Source organism: Oryctolagus cuniculus, chromosome 9 (genome assembly GCF_051225735.1).
Source record: "Oryctolagus cuniculus isolate XC-2025 breed Fujian yellow rabbit chromosome 9, ASM5122573v1, whole genome shotgun sequence".
In the NCBI taxonomy this organism is placed as follows: Eukaryota; Metazoa; Chordata; class Mammalia; order Lagomorpha; family Leporidae; genus Oryctolagus; species Oryctolagus cuniculus.
In genome coordinates this window covers 90,925,118-90,947,507 of record NC_142875.1, presented here as the reverse complement: position 1 = coordinate 90,947,507, position 22,390 = coordinate 90,925,118, and the positions used below count along the sequence as shown (strand labels likewise).

At 42.2% G+C, this 22,390-nt stretch overlaps 1 protein-coding gene across 5 annotated transcripts in view; it reads left to right on the top strand.

The window, feature by feature from the left end:
• Positions 1-22,390, top strand: part of PSPC1 (paraspeckle component 1) — a 135,824-nt gene that overhangs the window by 24,168 nt on the left and 89,266 nt on the right. For all 5 annotated transcript variants that reach the window (XR_016213375.1, XR_016213374.1, XR_016213373.1 and 2 more), the window contains exon 5: positions 10,504-10,588. Coding sequence is in view for 1 of the 5 variants with exons in the window: in XM_008259953.5 (XP_008258175.1) it covers positions 10,504-10,588 (85 nt within the window). In the remaining 4 variants the exon portion in view is untranslated. The remainder of the gene's footprint in view (positions 1-10,503; positions 10,589-22,390) is intronic.

Sequence of the window (22,390 nt, the reverse complement as noted above, 5' to 3'; positions counted from 1 at the left end):
AAATGTGTGTAACAGCGAGAGCTAGGCCAAGTCAAAGCCAGGAGTCCAGAACCCCATGTGGGTCCCCCATGGGGGTTTCAGGGGCTCAAGTACTTGAGCCAGCATCTGGTGCCTCACAGTTAGCAGGAAACTGGATTGGGAGTGTGAAGTAGTCACTAGTTGAACTGGCACTCTGATAGGGGATGGGAGTGTCCCAGCATTCCAGTGCCTGCCCCTTCATTGGTGTTTTTGACATTAGATTTGATTTCGCTTTATTTGAGAGAGACAGGAAAAGATCTTCCATATGCCAATTTACTCTGCTAATTCCTGCAACAGCTAGGGCTGGGTCACGTTGAGTCCAGGAGCCTGGAACTGAATCCATGTTTCCCCTGTGGGAACTATCATCTGCTATCATCTGACTATCATCTGCTGCCTTCCAGGGAGTGCATTAGCAGGAAGCTGGAATTGAAAGGGAATTTGAAACTCAAACCAGTCTCTCTGACATAGGATGTTGGCCTCTCAAGTGATGTCTTCACTGCTGTGTCAGTCGGGTTCCTCTATTTTTGTTTTGTTTTTAAGATTTTATTTATTTGAGAGGTAGAGTTGTGGACAGAGAAAAGGAGAGCAGAGAGAAAGGTCTTCCATCCACTGGTTCACTCCCCAAATAGCTGCATTCGCCAGAGCTGTGCTTATCTGAAGCCAGGAGCCTGGAGTTTCTTCCAGGTCTCCCACGTGGGTGCAGGGGCTCAAGCACTTGGAGCATCTTCTACTGCTTTCTCAGGCTGTAGCAGAGTTAGATTGAAGTGGAGCATCCAGAACACTAACCTGCGCCCATATGGGATGTAGGTGCTGCAAGAGGAGATTTAGCATGCTACTCCACAGCGCTGGCCCCTGCACCATTTTTTTCTTTTTAATTTTTTCTTTTGCTTTTTTTTTTTTTGAAACCTTATTTAATGAGTACAAATTTCCATAGTATGGCTTTAGGAATATAGTGGTTCTTCCCCCCTTACCCACCCTGCCACCTCCACTCCCATCCCACTTCCTCCTCCTTTTCCCATCCCATTCTTCATTAAGATTCATTTTTAATTAACTTCATAAAAGAAGACTAACTCTATAGTACAGATTTCAACAATTTGCACCCCCCTCCCCACAAAATATAAAGAACTGTTTGAGAACAAGTTTTTCAGTTAATTCTCATAGTATAACTCATTAAGGACAGAGGTCCTACATGGGGAGTAAGTGCACAGTGACTCCTGTTGTTAATTTAACAATTAACACTCTTATGGATGATGTCAGTGATTGTCCAAGGCTCTTGACATGAGCTGCCTAGGCTATGGAAGCCTTTTGAGTCCACAATCTCTGTCAGTATTTACACAGGGCTATAAGCAAAGTGGAAGTTCTCTCCTCCCTTCAGAGAAAAGTACATGCTTCTTTGAACTGACCAATATTTCTTTAAAGGTAAAAAAAAATTTTTTTTAATATTTATTTATTTATTTTGAAAGTTAGAGGGAGAAATGGAGAGAGAGGGGTCTTCCATTTGCTCTTTCACTCCCCAGATGGCTGTGAGGGCTGGGCTGGGCCAGGCCATAGCCAGGAGCCAGGAGCCAGGAGCTTCTTCCTGGTCTCCTATTTGGGCCATCTAATGCTGTTTTTCCTAGGCCATCACCAGGAAGCTAGAATGGAAATAGAGCAGCCCAGTTTAGATGGCTGGTGTTAAAGGTGGTGGCTTTATCTGCCAAGCCACAGTGCCAGCCCCTAGAGGTGAAAATTTGGTCATCTCCAAATCCTTTTGGTAAATTCTCATTTCCTTTAGGGTAAAATCTGGCATTTTGTATGTATATATGTGTTTTTCTTTTTTCTGTTCAATAAATGTTTATTGAGCAGTTATGATGAATCCCTAAATTACCATGCTGATGCCAGTATGTTGACAAATGAAGTTTTTTATTTTTTTTAAAAAAGATACGCTTGTTTATTTGAAAGGCAGAATTAGAGAAAGAGAGATGGAGAGAGAGAGGTCTTCTGTCCACTGGTTCTGTCCCCACAGTAGCCAGCACTGTCAGGCCAAAGCTGGGAGCCAAGAGCTTTATCTGGGTCTGGCATGGGTGGCAGGGGCCCAAACACTTGGGCCTTCCTAGGCTGTTTTCCCAGGCATATTAAAGCTGGATCGGAAGTGAAGTGGCTGGGACCTGAACCTTTACCCATGTAGGCTGCTGGTGTTGTAGGTGACTGCTTAACCCATTAAGTCATGACGTCTGCCCCTAAAACAAATAATAGATTTCTGTTTTCATTTGGAATCTATACTTGGCAGTTCTGTTAAGTTTACCTTTTTTAATAAAATTGAACTTACTCATATCTTACATTTAAAGATAAGACTCTTAGTTTGCGAAAATTTGAAAATCTTTGTCTAAGACAAAGATCAAATCATTGGCTATTGAAGTGGAAGAGAGAGCTTGAGGTTTATCTAAGTCTGGTGGTTTTGAAATTTTGTTACACATCAGAATCAACTAGAAATTTGTTTAAAAATTTCCTAGATCCTGTGTAACACTTGTATTAAACATGAATTGTCCATTTGCAGCATTTTTCTTTGCTGCTTTTTTTTTACTCTGTAGCCATGCCCTGATTAGGAGATAACATTTATTAGGTGTGAAAGCATCTGTACTTAAGATTTCTGTTGGGTCTGATGTTGTAGCACAGTGGATTAAGCTGCTGCCTGTGATGTTGTCATCTCATAGCATTCCATATCAGTGCTGATTGGAGTCCTGGCTGCTTCATTTCCAGTCCAGCTCCCTACTAATGTACCTGCGAAAGCGGCAGAGTATGTCCTGAGTGCTTTGGCCCCTGCCTCCCACGTGGAGATCTGAATGGAGTTCTAGGTTCTTGGCTTCAGCCTGGCCTAGGCCTGACTGTTGTGGTCATTTAGGGAGTGAAACCAGCATATGGAAGGTCTTTCTCTGTCTCCCTGCCACCCTAATTAATTTTTTTTTTTTTTTTTAAGATTTGTTGTTTTATTTGAAAGAGTTAACAGACAAGGAAAGGCAGAGAGAGAGAGAGAAAGAGTGAGTTTCCATCTGCTGCTTCACTCCCTAAATGGCCGAAACCATCTGGACTGGGCCAGGGTGAAGGCAGGAGCCAGGGATTTCTTCTGGATCTCTCACATGGGTGCAGGGGCCCAGGGACTTGGACCATCTTCTGCTTTCCTGGGTACATTAGCAGGGAGCTGGATCAGAAGCTGAGCAGCTGGGGCTTGAACCAGAGCTCTGATAAGGAGTGCTGGCATCAGCAGCTTAACCTGCTGTGCCACAGTGCTGGCACATTAGCAGAGAGCTGCATCTTTGTAGTGGAGCAGCCGGGACTTGAACCAGCCAGGACTTGAAATGCAATGATGGTGCTGCAGGCAGTGGCTTAACCTAGTATGCCCAACACTGGCCACAAATTAATCTTTAAAAAAAGATTTTTATTGCTGCTATTGACAAGCAATTATAGGTAAGTCATTAATTCTGCACATATTTAATGTTAGTTTTGCTGAGCAACTTAGTAGATAAACAAAGAACAACATTCCTTCAGACCTCATGGAGCTGTTTTTTTCTGCGTTCTTAGGAAACTTTATGACCTCTGAGGGTGTTTGGACTTTCGAAGCAGAATATTTTTTTTTTCCTCTCAAAGATGTATTCATCTGAAAGAGAGAGAGAGAGGGAGAGACAGAGAATGAGAGAAAGCTTCCATCTGCTGATTCATTCTCCAAATGTCTCCAATGGCTGGTGCTGTGCCAGACTGTATGTAGCCAGGAGACAGAAGCTTCATTCATTTATCCCATGTGGGTATAGGGGCCCAAGCACATGGGCCATCTTCAGCTGCTTTCCCAGGCGTATTAGCAGGGAGCTGGATTGGAAGTGGAGCAGCTGGATTCCGAACCGACTCCTGTATGGGATGCTGGCAGTGGCTTAAGCTGCTGTGACACGGTGCTAATCCCAGAATACTTTCTTTGTTATATTTCAAAGGCAGAGAGAGAGAGAGAGGGAAAGAGAGAAACAGATCTTTCATCTGGTTCAATTCCTAAAAGAGAGAGAGACATAGAGAAACATCTTTCATCTGGTTTAGTTCAAAAATAGAGAAAGAAACAGATCTTTCATCTGCTGCTTGACTTCCAAAATGGCTGCAACCATTCAGGTCTCCTATGTGGATGGCAGGGTCCCTACTACTTGAGTTGCCATCTGCTGCCTTCCCCTGGTGTACATTAGCAGGAAACTGAATCAGAAGTGGAGCATGGTCTTGAACCAGGCACTCCCACGTGGGATATGAATGTCCCAAGTGGTATCTTCATCATGGGCCGATTGCCTACTCCTGAAATAGAGTAGTTTTCAATTATTTCCCTTGAGATTTTGGTTGGTTGCTTTGTATGTTTTTATTTAAATCCCCTGTTAGCAATATGTGGGCTTGTTGTATTTAGAAAATTGCATAGCTTTAGTGCATCTTGCTCCTTGTTTCTAGATTGATTTCTGTTGCAGTACACCTTATATTTATTTCAGCAGAATTTTATTGTTGGCAGATCTGTTCTAGTTTATTCAAAAAATTTTTGAAAATATATTTCTACAATTTTATATTGTATCTGGCATTTGTAAGGGTATATTCAAGGTTAGGGAGGGACTCTAAGTAGTCTTTTTTTTTTTTTAATTTATTTTTTATTTTTTCTTTTTGACAGGCAGAGTGGACAGTGAGAGAGAGAGACAGAGAGAAAGCTCTTCCTTTGCCGTTGGTTCACCCTCCAGCGGCCGGCGCACTGCGCTGATCCGATGGCAGGAGCCAGGTACTTATCCTGGTCTCCCATGGGGTGCAGGGCCCAAGTACTTGGGCCATCCTCCACTGCACTCCCGGGCCACAGCAGAGAGCTGGCCTGGAAGAGGAGCAACCGGGATAGAATCCGGTGCCCCAACCGGGACTAGAACCTGGAGTGCCAGCGCCGCAGGCGGAGGATTAGCCTAGTGAGCCGTGGTGTCGGCCCTAAGTAGTCTTAATTCTGTGATTTTGCAGAAACCTATCATGGGAATAGGAATCTCAGGCAGTATAGGAAGAATGTCTGCTCTTTATTTATCTGTTGTGTTGTAGGAAATGTGTGTTTTAATGTAAAAAAATCTTGCATATCAGTAGAATTTGTAGCATTTATAAGCCGAAAAAGAAGTTTTATCTTTTTCTGCATCTTGCTTTTTTTACTTTCTTTATAAGTACATTCATAGTTATACCTCTTTATAATGCCTGCATAATTAATTTAGTTCACCTGTTGATTGCTAGATGATTTCTCTCTCCAACTTATTAAAAACTGATACGGAGAATATGCATAAGTGTTGGAAAATTTTTGTAAATGCTGATTTTATTTTGAAACACATTTGTACTTTATCACAATTTCTTCACTTATACTTTTTACTAATGTTTATATAGTGCTTTCTAGATATAAATTTTGTTATAGTTGTGGGTTATTTTAATTTTTTTTTAACATTTGTTTCTGAGGTTTCCTCATGGTTATTTCTTTGTTGCTTTTGTTGCCAAAATTTCTATAACATTGACTACATAATATTAATTCTCTACTATGTCTTTTTACTTTTTCTCCTTCTGTTACTAGATATTTTTTGGTTATCTTTTGCTTTGTGCATGCTTTGGTACTTTATTTATCAAGTAATTTATTTCCTTTGAATGATGTCTTTAGATACATGACTACCAGAAGATGGAAATATGAGGAAGTAGGCTCCTCTTATCTCTCTTTTTTTTTTAAAGATTAATTTATTTATTTGAAAGTCAGAGTTATGCAGAGAGAGAGAGAGAGGTCTTCCATCCGCTGGTCAACTCCCCAGTTGGTCCCAACGACTGGAGCTGTGCCGATCTGAAGCTAGGAGCCAGGAGCTTCTTCTGGGTTTCCCACATGGGTGTAGGGGCCCAAGGACATGGGCGATCTTCCACTGCTTTCCCAGGCCATAGCAGAGAGCTGGATCGGAAGTGGAGCAGCTGGGTCTTCAACTGGCGCCCATATGGGATGCGCTTCAGGCCAGGGCGTTAACCCGCTGTATCACACCACCAACCCCTCCTCTTATCTCTTATGTCTCATTTCTCACTTGTTTTGCCTCCGATATGTCTAGATTTATCATACTGACTTAATGTTCTTTAACTGTAATCTTCATATGTATTTAAATCTTAAGTGTAATTTCATAGAGGTTCAGGCATGACTTTGCTGTTCGTCACTTGATTGTCTTGGTTTTCTTCTCCATTCATTAAGAAAGGCTCATAGAAACAATATTCCTTGGGCTTTTGTTCGTAGTAAAATATTATCTATGAGCCTTGTGTTTTAAACTGGTTCTTGAGTGATACAAAATTCGTGGACCTTTTTCTCTCTTCTTATCTTGTCATCTAGCATTAAGTGTTTCTGTGGGAGCATCTGAACTAAGTCTGAAATTAAAAAAAGTGATTTGAGAGATAGGAAGAGACAGACACAGACAGATCTACCATCTGCTATTTCACTCCCTAAATTCCTGCAACAGCTGAAACCAGGACCCAGGAGCCCAATCCAGGTCTCCTGTGTAGGAGATGCAGTTACTTGGGCCATTTCATGCTATCTTCCAGGGTGTACTACCAGGAAGCTGGAATCAGGAGTGGAGCCAGAACTGTAACCTAGATACTCCAGTATGATGTAGACGTTTCTTTTCTTTCTTCCTCTTCTTCTTTTATTATTATTATTTTTTTAATATTTATTTATTTGGAAGGCAGAGTTACAGAGAGGCAGAGGCAGAGAGAAGTCTTTGGTTCACTCCCCAAAGGGCTGCAATGCTGGGGCTGGGCCGATCCAAAGCCTGGAGCCAAAAGCTTCTTCCATGTCTCACATGTGGGTTTAGGGGCCCAAGCACTTGGGCCATATTCTGTTGCTTTCCCAGGCCATAGCAGAGAACTGGACTGGAAGTGGAGCAGCTGGGACTCAAACCGGCTCATATGGCTTTACCTGCCATGCCACAGCACTGCTCCTGATATATGTGGGAGTTTCAACACAGTGTCTTAACCTTACACCAAATGTCTTGCCCCCTTCCCTCTCTTTTTAAAATTTGAGGTACCGGTGTTGTGGCATAGCCTTGGGTTAAGCTGTCATCAGTGACTATGACGTTGGCATCCTATACATGTACCAGTTTGAGACCTAGTTGCTGCCCAACTTCTAATTCGGCACCCTGCTAGTACACCTGGCAAAGCAGTGGAAGATGGCCCAAGTCCTTGGGTCCCTTTACCCACTTGGGAGTCCTGAAAAAGCTCCAGGCTCCTGGCTTCTGCCTGGCACAGCCCCAGCCATTGTGGCTATTAGAGAGTAAACCAGCTGATGGAAGATCTTTCTCCCTCTGTCTCCCTTCTCTCTGTAATCTGCCTTTCAAAGTTAAAAAAAAAATAAGTCTTTATGTAAAAAAATCCAATCCCTTTTATTAAAAATAAATAAAAAATTTATTTGAAAGGCAGAGAGACAGATATTCCATTTACTGATTCACTTCCCAGATGTTCACAACAACCAGGACTTGGCTGGGCCAAAATCAGGAGTTGGGACCTCAATTCCTATCACCTTTGTGGATGGGAGGGACCAAACCAATAGAGATAGCACCCACCCAGCGTGTCATTAGCAGGAAACTGGAGTCAAATGGAGCTGGGACTTGAGCAATAAGTAATGCCAGTGTTCCAACTGCTGGATTAAGTGCATTATTTTATTTTATTCAAGTTAACCTTTTGGAAAGAACTTTGGAATAAGAAGAGATTCAGTTTTGTGTCCTAGTCGAATCCTTTAATAACTGTATGACTCTGAATCCTTTTTCCTTTGGTATAATTTATATATAATTAAATCTGCTCTTAATCTGTAAAATAAGGATATTTACTTTGTTATCATTACAATGTTACGGATATTAAAACAAATTAGTTGTCATACTGAAGTCTGCTGCACATAGGGATTTATTAAGCTTTCAACTGAGGAAATTTATGTTCACCTTAGAAGTTTTGGATAACATTAAAAAGAAAAGGAAAATAAAAACAAACATAATTGTGCCGTCCAGAATAATTTAATATTTTACTATTTTTAAATATAAGCACACATAATTTGTTATAGATTTTTAGTACTTGGAAAGTTTATCCAGTGTTTCTCAGATATGCAACACAAATGTACTTTAACTGTGGAACCTTCTTTTTTCTATGGCAGGGATTGGATGTAGTGAGCAAGTGAACATACCTTTTTTTTTTTTAATTTTAAGATTCATTCATTTATTTGAAAGGCAGAGTTAGAGAGAGAGGGAAGAGACACAGCGAGGGATCTTCCATCCTGTGGTTTACTCCTCAAATGACTGGGGCTGTTCCAGACTGAAGCTGGGAGCCAGGAACTTCTTTTAGGTCTCTCATGTGGGTGCAGGGACCCCAGCACTTGGGCCATCCTCCACTGCTTTCCCAGGCACATTAGCAGGAAGCTAGATGGGAAGTGAAGCATCCAGGACTCAAACCAGCCTCCATATGAGGTGTTATACTGTCAGGCAGTGGCTCTGCTCGCCTGCAGCACAGTGCTGGTCTCATACTCTGCCTTTTTGAAAGTGGTATTGTTCACACCAATATTCAGCCATTTTTACTCCTTTTTTTAAAAAAAGATTTATTTTATTTATTTGAAGGCAGAGAGAGATCAATCTTCCATCAGTTAATTCACTCCCCAAATGGCTACAGTGGTGGGGGTTGGGCCAGGTTGAAGCAAGGAGATGGGATCTCCATCTGAGTCTCACAGGCAGCAGTTAATCTGTTGCACTACAGCACTGGCCCCATTTTTTTATCCCCTTTAAAGAATTATTTCGCGGTGGACATTTGACTTAGCAGTTATGACACTGTAGGGGATGCCCACATGCCATGTTGGACTGCCTAGGTTCCTCTGTTTCTGATTCTAGCTTGCTACTTACTAATGCATACTTTGGAAGGTAATAGGTGATAAATCAAATAGTTGTGTACCTACCATTTTGGTGGGAGACCTGAATTGAGTCCCTGGCACTTGGCTTTGATCTTTTTTGGCCCTAGATGTTGTAGATATTTGACGAGTGAACCAGTGGATACAAGAACTCTGTCTCTGCTTTCCTTCCCTCCCTTCCTCCCTCCCTTCCTCCCTCCCTTCCTCCCTCCCTTCCTCCCTCCTTCCCTCCTTCCTCCTTTCCCTCCTTCCCTCCTTCCCTCCTTCCTCCTTTCCCTCCTTCCCTCCTTCCCTCCCTCCTTCCCTCCTTCCTTCCTTCCTTCCCTCCTTCGCTCTTCCTTCCTTGCTTTTTCAATTTGACAGGTAGAGTTATAGATAGAGAGAGACAGAGAGAAAGGTCTTCCTTCCGTTGGTTCACCTACTAAATGGCCGCTATGGCTGGCGCTGCGCCGATCTGAAGCCAGGAGCCAGGTGCTTCCCCCTGGTCTCCCATGCGGGTGCAGGGGCCCAAGCACTTGGGCCATCCTCCACTGCCTTCCCGGGACACAGCAGAGAGCTGGACTGGAAGAGGGGCAGCCGGGACTAAAACCAGTGTCCATACGGGATGCCAGGGCTGCAGGTGGAGGATTAACCAAGTGAGCCATGGCACCGGCCCCTGCTTTTCTTTCTTTTTTCCTTTTTTTTTGTTAAAGATTTAGTTATTTGAAAGGCAGTTAGAGAGAGGCAGAGAGAGAGAGAAGTCTTCTGTCTGCTGGTTCACTCCCCAAATGGCTACAGTGGCTGGAACTGGCCAATCCGAAGCCAGGAGCTTTTTCCGGGTATCTCACACCTGTGCAGGGGCCCCAGTACTTGAGCCATCTTCTGCTGCTTTCCCAGGCCATCGGAGAGAGCTGAGCAGCTGGGACTTGAACCAGTGCCCATATGGGATGCCGGTGCCACAGGTAGAGGCTTAGCCCACTACATCACTGCACTGGCCCCTCTGCTTTTCAAAGAAATTTAAAAAAACTTTTTTGTTAAAAGAAAATGTTTTTATGGTTTAAAATGAAATAAAATTTCTCTCCTGTTTGTTGTTCTTCAACCATTGACTTAATTCAGAAATCTTAGCTAATTGTGTTTAGGAGGGAAATCCATTAGATTTTATGCAGTTCCCTATCCTTAGTTCTGCTATTTGTTTGGTTCTTGAATACCTTATGCTAGTGCTGCCCAAGGTGTTTTTCTGAACTTCACAGTTGTTGCAAAAATGTTGTAAATGTTTAGAAATTTTAAATAAAAATGAATCAATATGGCTATTACTTAATTTGTTTTTATTATGTGCTAAGCTTTCTATTAAAACAGTTGCTACCCATTTTAATTCTTAACATTAAAATTAGTTTTATTAGAAACATGCCCAGAAGGAATATTAGTTTAATTATATAGCCTATAATTCTCATTATAAAATTATAATCATACTGGAAGGAGTTAAGTGCACAAGTTTAAGTTAGGAGCTATATTGCCAGTAGTAGAGAATCTGTATGTTTATTGATACTAAAAAAGACAGAAAGGGAAGTTAAAGATACTAATGTGTAATCAATATTTTATAGATCTGATGAGACGTCAAGAAGAACTCAGGCGCTTGGAAGAACTTAGAAACCAAGAACTGCAAAAACGGAAGCAAATACAATTGAGGTAGAAGAACTTAAACTGTATATAGGTGTAAATATGTATAGTTTTCATTGTTAGTAATGAAATATGCCATCTTGCATTTAAAAAAGTTGTACTTGGAAGGAACAAGGAAAGTTATCCATGTTTAACTACATGTAGGAAATTAACCCCAAATCTATGATAATTCATTGTTAATCTTTTTTAGCTTGTTAAGGGCACTTTGATTTTTTTTTTTTTTTGACAGGCAGAGTTAGTCAGAGACAGAGAGGAAGGTCTTCCTTTTCCATTGGTTCACCCCCCAAATGGTTACTACTGCCGGCGCGCTGCGCCGACCCGAAGCCAGAAGCCAGGTGCTTCCTCCTGGTCTCCATGTGGGTGCAGGGCCCAAACACAGGGCCACAGCAGAGAGCTGGACTGGAAGAGTAGCAACTGGGACAGAATCTGGTGCCCCGACCCGGACTAGAACCCGGGGTGCCGGCGCCGCAGGTGGAGGATTAGCCAAGTGAGCCTAATTGTATGCCCTTTAAATTTAAATAATAATTATATGTAATTTATTTTAAGACTAAGTGGTGTTACACCATACCATTTTTTCAAGAGATGTATGACTTTGTATTGTGCTGCAGCTTCCTTTAAATGATTTATTTATTTATTTAAAAGGTATATTGAAAGAAGAGCTCTTGCATCTGCTGGCTCACTGCCCACATGCCTGCAGCAGCTGCCGTGGTGTCAGGCCAAAGTTAGCAGCCAGTAACTCCATCTAGGTCTCCCACATGGATGACAAGGACCAAAGTACCTGGTCCATCATTCATTGTCTTTCCAGAATCATTAGCAGGAAGCTAGATTGGAAGCAGAGTGAACTAACCCTGTCATAAGGGATGCAGGCATCCCAAGCATAACCATCCCAGGCTTAACCTGCTGTACCATCATGCCTACTTGTGTGTTATTCTTAGTTTTTGTTTTTTATATATGTAAAACCACTTTGGATGTCTTTTTAAAAATAAATATTTATTTATTTGAAAGAGTAACAGAGACAGAGGGAGAGACACAAAGAGAAAGAGATCTTCCATTTGCTGGTTTATTCCCCAAATGACCTCAGTAGTCAGGCCTGAGTCAGGCTGAAGCCAGGAACAAGGAACTCCATCTGGGTCTCCCACATGGATGGCCGGAGTCCAAGTACTTGGACTATCTTTCTGTACTTTCCCAGGAACATTAGTGGGGAGCTGAATCATAATCAGAACATATGGGACTTGAATTGGCATTTCAATATGAGGTGCTAGTGTTGCAAGTGGTAGCTTAAGCTGCTCTGCCACAGTGCTGGCTCCTGTGAATGATTTTGTGTATCTTTGTGCTTCATATAATTATTTTTAACAAGTTGTCTAGAGTGGCCAGTACTGTGATGCAGTAGGATAATCACTGCCTGGGACTCTGGCATCTTGTACTGGTTCCAGGTTGAGTCCTGGCTGCTCCACTTTTTTGCTTTAATATTTATTATTTGAAAGGCAGAGTTATAGGGAGAGAGCGAGCGAGCGAGCGAGCGTGCTTCCATATGTTGTTTCACCTCAAATTGGCTGCACAATTTCCGGCTGAAGCCAGGAGCTTCATCCAGGTCTCCCATCTGGGAGCTAGGCCCTAAGCACTTGTGCCATCTTCAGCTGCTTTCCCAGGTCCACTAGTAAGGAACTGGATCAGAAATGGAACAGCTGGGACGAGAATCAGTGCCCATATGGGATGCTGGTACTGCAGGCTTTAGATGCTCAATCACAACATTGGCCGTGTGCTTCATTTCCTATCCAACTCTCTGCTTATGTGCCTGGAAAAACAGCAGAAAATGGTCCAAGTACATGGGCCTCTGCCACCCATGTTTGAAATCCATATGGAGTTCAGGCTCCTGGCTTTGGTCTGGCCCAGCCCCAGCCTTTGCAGTCATTTGGGGAGTGAACCAACAGATGGAAGATCTTGATCTTGATATACCCCCCCCCCCCAACTCTGCCTTTAAAATAAATAAATAAATAGTTACCAAAAAAACATTGAAGGTACAAGGAAAGCTGTCAGTTTGTTTACACACCCTGAATCAACCATTCTCCTAAATAGACTTAAAGCTAAAGGATTTTAAGTTGACCATGGATAGACATTTTTTTTGTTTGTTTGTTTGTTTTTGTTTTTTGTTTTTTTTTGGACAGGCAGAGTGGACAGTGAGAAAGAGACAGAAAGGTCTTCCTTTACCGATGGTTTACCCTCCAGTGGCTGCCGCGGCCAGCACACCGCGCTGATCCTAAGGCAGGAGCCAGGTGCTTCTCCTGGTCTCCCATGGGGTACAGGGCCCAAGTACTTGGGCCATCCTCCACTGCACTCCCGGGCCATAGCAGAGAGCTGGCCTGGAAGAGGGGCAACTGGGACAGAATCCGGCGCCCCGACTAGGACTAGAACCCGGTGTGCCGGCGCTGCAAGGTGGAGGATTAGCCTGTTGAGCCGCGGCGCCGGCCATGGATAGACTTTAAATAACACCCATACTGTTTTCACCAATGTCTACTTCTTAAAATCTCTGTTTTATTGAAAGTGTTACAGAGAGATGGGTTGAGGTAGGTGATATCTGCAATTCTTTGGTTCATCCCAAATGGCTGCAATGACTGGAGGTGGGCCAGGATGAAATCAGGAGCCTGTCCATCATTGGTGTCAGGGTCCCAAGCACCCTGGCCATCTTCTGTCTTTCCCAGTTGTATTATTAGGGAGCTGTATCAGATATGGAGAGAAGCTGGTGCCAGTGCTGTGGTTTAGCGGGTAAAGCTGCTGCATGTAGTTCTGGCATCCCATATGGGTGCCAGTTCAAGTCTTGGCTGCTCCACTTCTGATCCGGCTCTCTGCTGTGGCCTGGGAAAGCCATGGAAGATGGCCCACGTAGGAAACCTGGAAGAAGCTCCTGGCTCCTGGCTTTAGATTGTTCCAGCTCCAGCTGTTGCAAGCATTTGGGGAGTAAACCAGTAGATAGAAGATTCTCTCTGCCTTTGCCTCTCTGCAACTCTGCCTTTCAACTCATCAGTAAATTTTTTCAAAAAGAAGAAAATAAAGTGGAGAAGCTGGGACTTGAACCAGTGCATCTTAAGATGCAGACACTGTAGGTGGGTGGCTCAACCCACTGTGCTGCAGCACTGGCCCACCTCTTGTATTTAGTTGCAAAAGGCAATTGGTTAAATGTTTTTAAAGTTTCAAAAATCATAATTGGATGTATTATTAGCAAGTCTGAGATAGATGAAGCAAATGTAGAAATTTTGATTTTGAAAGTTCTATCTAACTTTGTACATGGTTATATCTGTGTATATCTATTTGGTATCTACTTTGAGTTTGCCCAAGTCATTTTCAAATTACACTCCTTGGACAGGCAGCAGCATCATTCTGTATGTCAGGCATTGTTAGAAATGGCAAGCCTCTCTCCAGAACTTCTGAATCAGAAGCTATATTTATATTGGCAGGCCTTTCTTCTTGCAGTCCTCCAGCTGATTGTGATGCATCCAGAAATTTGAGAACCACTGTTGTATACAACTGCACACCTGAACTAACTAACCTTAGCACCTTTTCAACTAGTTTTTATTTTTATTTATTTATTTATTTTTTATTTTTTGACAGGCAGAGTGGACAGTGAGAGAGAGAGACAGAGAGAAAGATCTTCCTTTACCGTTGGTTCACCCTTCAATGGCCGCCGTGGCTGGCGCACTGCGGCTGGCGCACCGCGCTGATCGGCTGGCAGGAGCCAGGTACTTCTCCTGGTCTCCCATGGGGTGCAGGGCCCAAGCACTTGGGCCATCCTCCACTGCACTCCTGGGTCACAGCAGAGAGCTGGCCTGTAAGAGGGCAACTGGGACAGAATCCGGCGCCCCGACCGGGACTAGAACCCGGTGTGCTGGTGCCTCAAGGTGGAGGATTAGCCTAGTGAGCTGCGGTGCCAGCCCAACTAGTTTTTCCTTTTCATATAAACATGTTTACTTTGTTTCTATTTTCAGATATATTATCTTATAAAACCTCATCTGAATCCATCTTTTTCATCTTTTTTTTTTTAATATTTATTCATTTTACTTGAAAGTCAGAGTTACACACAGAGAGAAGCAGAGGCAGAGAGAAAGAGGTCTTCCTTCCGCTGGTTCACTCCCCAGTTGGCCGCTGCAGGCTGGGGCTTTAGCCTGCTGTGCCACAGCGCCGGCCCCCATCTTTTTTCTCTTATATTTAGACTTTAACTAACCTTTCTAAAATAGTAACTTGCCCTATAGATACCCTACAAATCAAGCAATATGAAGGGAGCCCCAAATAAGACAGAGTAGAACAAATGAACTTGATTTTATTATAAAGGAATAGCATTGGGGCCGGCGCTGTGGCGCAATGGATTAAAGCCCTGGCCTGTAGTGCTGGCATTCCATACAAGCGCCGGTTTGAGTCCCAGCTGCTCTTCTTCCGATCCAGCTCTCTGCTATGGCGTGGGAAAGCAGTAGAAGATGGCCCAAGTCCTTGAGCCCCTGCACCCACGTGGGAGCCCTGGAGGAAGCTCCTGGCTCCTGGCTTCGGATTGGTACAGCTTCAGCCATTGCGGCCATCTGGGGAGTGAACCAACCAGTGGATAGAAGACCTCTCTGTCTCTACCTCTCTCTGTAACTCTATCTTTAAAATAAATAAATCTTTTTTGTTTTGTTTTGTTTTGTTTTTTAAAGAACAGCACTATCACATTGAAAGGGGTTGGGGAAGAAGACAAGGGAATTAAGTAATTTCAAAACAGTATCATTGCTGGGTTGTGCAAGACTAATAATGAGTTGAATCATATATAAGTTCTGTAATTTAGTTGAGGGTATGAGTTAGCATTTGTGCAAGTATTTTGTGTTTACTTTTTTAAGTGAACAAATTGGAAAATATAGATGAGACCCATTTCTCACCTTTGGAGAAGGAGGAAAGGCTAAAATTAAAATAAGTCTTGTGGTGTTTGACTGGAATCAAAAGTATCAGTATGAACTCCAGTAGTATTTAATATTGACAGATGCAGAAATACAGATATGTGTTTATGTGTGGATTAATGTATGTATAGGGGTGGTATTATGGCAAAACAAGTTAAGGTGGTACTTGGGGTGTTGCATCCCATATCAGAATGCTGGTTCCAGTGGTGGCTACTCTGCTTCTAGTACACCTTCCTCCTAATGCATCCTGGGCAGTTGTAGATCATAACTCAAATGCTTGGGCTCCTGTAACCTATGAGGGAGACCCAGATGGAGTTCGGGGCTTCTACCTTTGCCCTCGTCTATCCTTGTCTGTTGTAGGATAGTGAAACAGCAGATGGAAGATTCCTGCCCCGCTCATCATCCCCCAATCTCTCTCTCTCTCTCTCTCTCTCTCTCTCTCTCTCTCTCTCTCTGTATCATGCTGCACTTAAGAAATAATTTAATGTATATGTGTGTACACACACACACATGCACACACAATGTACATACCTATCTATGGCCCTAGAAACAGTGTCATCCAATAATGACAAGTATGTCTAATGATGATGTCTTTGCTCCTAAGCACCTTTCTTTAATAAAGAAAGTGAGTACTCTTTGGAAAAATGGTTGATACTAGGGTAGGGTGAAAAATTCAGGAGACTGAAATATCTTGTACCAGGGAGCAAGGACAGAGCTTGTCAAAAGAACCCAGGAGCCAACCTGAAGTAAAGCCTAATAGTCAAAGTTAGGACACTTTCAGCAATAAAACAATTTAAATGACAATGAGATAACTATGATGATAATTAAACAAAGAAATAACTGGGAGAGATAGACTAACTTTTCCTTATTACTGTATTCCTTAGAATAATAAATGCGTGGCTGGTGTTGCAGTTTAGAGGGTGAAGCTGCCAGCATCCTATATGGGTGCTGGTTGTGTCCCAGCTGCGCCACTTCTGATCCAGTTCTCTGCTGATGGCCTGGGAAAAACAGTGAATGTTGGCCCAAGTGTTTGGGCTCCTGCAACCCAGCTGATGGACCTGGAGCAAACTCTTGGCTTCCTGTTTTGGGCCTTGTATAGCCTCAGCCCCAGCCATTGTAGCCATCTCGGGAATGAACCAGCAGAAGAAAGATCTCTTTCTCCCTCTCTCTGAAACTCTGACCTTCAGATAAATAAATAAATATAATAAATCTTTAAACAAACAAAATGAATAAAATAAATGTAGAAAGAATGAAAGAGAAAATCATTGATAGGCAAACATTACAGTGCTAATTGCTACAGGCAAGATCTATATTGATATTCAGGTTGTACAAAAATTTGAGAAATGTGATTTTTTCATAGTCTCAAATTGTATTAACTATAAATTGAAGAATAGTGAGCTTAAAGTGGAGAGACGAGGCAGATACCATGATATTTAAATATTTAATTTCTTATTACCCATAATAAGACAGTTGACTTCAGGGGCTCCTAGATATGCTTCACTAGGATTAATAGGACATTTCTATGGTATTCTTTCCATATAGGCATAACCTCATTTCAGTCATGATATTACATCAGACAAATGTAAATTGAAGGATAGTCCTGCAAAGTAATTAGTCCTCTATAAAAGAGAGGTAGAAAAATTGGAGTGTTACAGACTGGAGCAGACAAGAGACATAATTATTATTTTTTGAAAGCTTTTATTTCATAAATATAAATTTCATAGGTACAGCTTTTGGAATATAGCGGTTCTCCCCCTCCCCCCCCCCATATCTGCCCTCTGACTCCCACTCCTTCCATCTCATTCTTCATTAAGATTCATTTTTAATTATCTTTATATACGGAAGATCAGCTCTATCTTAAGTAAAGATTTTAACAGTTTGTACCCACACAGACACACAAAGTATAAAGTACTGTTTGAGGATAAGTTTTAACATTAATTCTCATAGTATAACTCATTAAGGAGAGTTACACAGTTGCACAGTGACTTCTGTTGTTGATCACCCAAGGCTCTTTTTTTTTTTTTTTTTTTTTTTAATTTGACAGGTAGAGTCATAGACAGAGAGAAAGAGAGAGAAAAAGGTCTTTCTTCCATTTGTTCATCCCCCAGTTGGCCGCTGTGGTGATCCGAAGCCAGGAGCCAGGTGCTTCTTCCTGGTTTCCCATGCAGGTGCAGGGGCCCAAACACTTGGGCCATCCTCCACTGCCCTCCTGGGCCACAGCAGAGAGCTGGACTGGGAGAGGAGCAACCAGGCCTAGAACCTGGCACCCATATGGGATGCCGGTGCCACAGGCCGAGGATTAACCAAGTGAGCCAAGGTGCTGGCACATCCAAGGCTCTTGTCATGAGCTGCCAAGGCTATGGAAGCCTCTTGAGTCCACAAACTCCAGCCTTATTTAGACAGGCCCATAATCAAAATGGAAGTTCTCTCCTCCCTTCAGAGAAAGGTACCTCCTTATTTGATGGTCCCTTCTTTCCACTGGGATTTCATTCACAGAGATCTTTCATGTAGGGCATTTTTTGCCACAATGTCTTGGCTTTCCATGCCTGAAATGGTCTCATGGACTTTTTAGCCAGATCCGAATGCCTTAAGGGCTAAAAGACAAAATATTGAATGCAAGATTCTGGGTTAGGTCCTGCAACAGAAGGAAGACATTAGTGGGGAAATTGGTTAAATTTGAATAAGACTAGTTAATTATAATATTGTACTGGTGGCCGGTGCGCGGCTCAATAGGCTAATCCTCCACCTAGCAGTGCTGGCACACCGGGTTCTAGTCCTGGTCGGGGTGCTGGATTCTTTCCCGGTTGCTCCTCTTCCAGGCCAGCTCTCTGCTGTGGCCCGGGAGTGCAGTGGAGGATGGCCCAAGTACTTGGGCCCTGCACCCCATGGGAGACCAGGAGAAGCACCTGGCTCCTGCCTTCGGATCAGCGCGGTGCGCTGGCCGCAGTACGCCAGCTGTGGTGGCCATTGGAGGGTGAACCAAAGGAAAAAGGAAGACCTTTCTCTCTGTCTCTCTCTCTCACTATTCACTCTGCCTGTCAAAAAAAAAAAAAAAAAAAAAGTATTGTACTGGTGTTTATTACTTGTTTTCATGATTGTGTGTCATGGTTTTATATATTAGAGGAAACTGGATGAAGTGCATATAGTAACTATTATTTTAGTAACTACGCTGCAACACCAGCCATACATTTATTATTCTAAAGAAAAGCTAATCTTTCCCATTTATTTCTTTGTACAATTAGCATCATAGTTGTCATTTAAATTATTTTGTTGCTGAAAGTGTCCCAACTTTGACTATTAGGCTTTCCTTCATGTTGAACTTAAAGTTTACTTTGGTGAAAAATAATTGAAATACATTCATACAAGTGGTCTTCAAAAAGTTCATAAAAAGTTATGGGAAAACTAAACTATGCATTGATTTCAAAATAGTTTTGCCCCCAAATAAATAGGCTGTAATATCATTTTCTATGACTTTTGAAGTACTGCAGTAGCAGTTAAATTTAAGAGGTTTGGGGCACGGCAGGTTAAGGCCTCAGTCTGCAGTCTTGGCATCCCATACAGGCGCCAGTTTGAATCGTGGCTGCTCTATTTCCCATCCAGCTCTGCTATAGCCTGGGAAAGCAGTGGAGGATGGCCCAAGTCCTTGGACCCCTGCACCTCCTGGCTCCTGGCTCCTGGCTTTGGATTAGTGCTTTTGTGGCCATCTGGGGAGTGAATGAGTGGATGGAAGACCCCCTGCCCCGCCTCTATCTCTTCCTCTGCCTCTCTCTCTCTGTAGCTCTGCCTTTCAAATAAATAAGTAAATCTTTTTAAAAAAATGAACAAACCAAAGGTTTTTCTGAAAGTAATCTACCAAGCAACTTTTAAAAAAAATTGTATTATTTCTTTGACAGGCATAGTGACACATAAAGAGAAAGAGAATCTTCTGTAGGCTGGTTCATTGCCCAAATGTCTACACCAGCCTTAGCTGGGCTTGGCAGAGCCAGGAGCCCTGAACTCCATCTGAGACTCATATGTGGATGGCTCGGGTCTAAGTACCTGCACTGTCTTCCCTGATTTCCCATGTGTATTAGTAGGGAGCTGTAACAGGAGTGGAATAGCTGGGACTCCAACTAGTGCTCCTATATGGGGTGCCTGTGTTGCAATTGACAACTTAACCCACTATGCCATAATGTCAGATGCTAATAAAACACTTTAATTGTTAAAAAGCCAAATAATTCTGCCTCTGCTTGTTGGCTTTACCTTAGTTGGAAGATAGAAATCATATGGCTTATGATAAGTATATTTTGAGAGAAATTAATTTATTTGGGGCACATATGTTTGTACTTTTCCTTTCAATTTATAATAAAATTATTTAGCTTTCCCTGGATCACATAATTCTTCAGAGGTTATGGCAGTACAAAAGGAAGGCAAGGATAAGGGATATTCTGGTACAGCTTGTTACTTGACCGTTTAATAGTTTATTTGTTCACTTACTCCTTTATTCCTTCTCTTCTTGCCCACTTGCTTATTACTTATCTACCCAGCTGTTAGGTTACAGTTGGGGTTACATGATAGATGAGGGGCATGGTACTGAACAAAACAGGGCAGTTATATGTGAAAGGCACCATGGCTTACTGCATAAAGCCTGTCAATTTTTTAAAATCCTACAGAAATAGAGCAACAGTGCTTGAACCAGTGTTCTGATATGGATTGTTGGAGCTACTGTGCCAAAACCCTGTCCCTCTCACTTATTTATGAAATTTTTAATTACCCTCTTTTAAAAAAAGATTTATTTACTTTAAAGGAGGAATTACAGAGAGGCAGAGGCAGGGAGAGAGAGAGCGCAAGTGTGAGTTGGAGCACAGTGGCCAGAGCTGGGCTGATCTGGAACCAGGAGCCAGGAGTTTCCTCCAGGTCTTCCACATAGGTTCAGGGGTTCAAGCACTTGAGCCATCTTCCACTGCCTTCCCATGCTATAGCAGAGAGCTGGATCAGAAGTGGAGCAGCCAGATCTTGAACCAGCATCCATATGGGATGCTGGCACTGTTATACCACAGCACCATCCAAGCAAATGACTCTTTAAAGAAATAATAATAGACTGTTCTTGGGCCATGCTGGTGTAGTGGGTTAAACTGCACCTGCGAGCCTGGCATCCCATATGGGTGTTGGTTCAAGTCTTGGCAGCTCTACTTCTTGTCCAGCTCCCTGCTTATGTGCCTGGGATATAAGTGGAAGATAACCCAAGTTTTTGGGACCCCACATCCAGGTGGGAAACCTGGAAGAGGCTCCTGGTTTCTGGCTTTGTCCTGGCCATTTTGGCCATTTGGGGAGTGAGTCAACAGATGGATTTCTGTCTCTCTGTAACTCTGACTTTCAAATAAATAAATTCTTCTACTTGCCTTTTTTCCTAACAACTTTTTTTTTTAATTATTTTATTTATTTAAGAGGTAGAGTTACAGTCAAAGAGGGGGAGAGACAGGTCTTCCACCTACTGATTCATTGTGGCCGCAATGGCTGGAGCTGAGCCAATCCAAAGCCAAGGGCTTCTTTTGGGTCTCCCATGCCTGTGCACAGACTCAAGCACTTGGGCCATCTTCTACTGCTTTCCTAGGCCATAACAGAGAGCTGGATCGGAAGAGGAGCAACTAGGTCTCGAACTGGTGCCCATCTGGGATGCTGGTACTGCAGGCAGAAGCTTAGCTTACCTACACCATTGTGTCGGCTCCAACAACTGTTCTTTTAATTGCCTTTTTTCTGATAATTTCCCTTGACATTCTTTGGTATTAGTAGATATGAATCTACCTCTTTAACAGTTGGCAACAGTGACCCTTAATTGTCCCACATTTATAACCTATTAACATATCCTCAGCCTTTTGCTTTTTTAAGTGATTCTGTAGTGTGTATGTGTTCCATTTATTGGAAATAAAAAAGTTTGTATATTTAAAATTATGTGTTAGAAGTTGGCCCCTACAAGATCATTCTGTCCATAATATTCCTTCTGTAGTTCTGAACACAAAATATCCTTGAAACTTTATTCCTGTATCATTTGTTAGCAAGATCTGATATGACTGTATTTGCTGGCAAAACTTGACTTGAACTCCTGTTGTGGTCATGTTAAACATTTATTATTTCTAAACAATGTGAATGTTCACTTTACTATAGAAATATTAATGTGATTGATTTGGAGTGCTGCCCAGGTCCCAATGGGAGTATAAATAGTGTTAGTATATTAATCCTTTTTAAAATTGGAAAAACTATTTTTAGTCTGAATGTTGTACAACAAGCTACAACAAAATGTCTTGCAGTTGGAGAATTGTGCTGTAATTCTGAATGTAGAAAATTGCTTCTAAGAGTAACCTGGAAAAGGAGTCCCACTGAAGGGACATTAGTTTGATGTAGTCTTTACTATTAAAATTACTAGCAGAATTTTTTTTCTTGTGGAGGGCATATATGAGTTTATGTTAATTTAAATATCAAAGTAAAGTCTTTCAGTATTGAAGTAGATTTTTTTACTTAATCATGTTACAGCATCATCTGACTTTGCACATACATATAAGTGGTACTTTGATTATACTTACTGGGTAGAGGTTAACAGACATTTTCTTGGAGGAAAGCAGATAGTAAATATTTAGGCTTTTTAGGTTATAGATGACTTTTCTCTCAACTGTTCATCTGTTCTAGCTACAAGGGAGCTGTAGACAGTAATATAAATCAGTGTCTTATAAAATTTAATTTATTGAAAGCAAGTTGGGAGCCTACAGTCTACTCTAGGTATTTCCCTCGGAGGTTGATAAAAACTGGTGCAAGAGGGATTGGTAAGTTTTCCTTCTGCACATAATGAGATTTTGGCCTAGAGAGAGTTGTGCTTTGAAGTGGTTTAGCTTTGCATAGGTTTTGAAGTATCTTTAAGCAT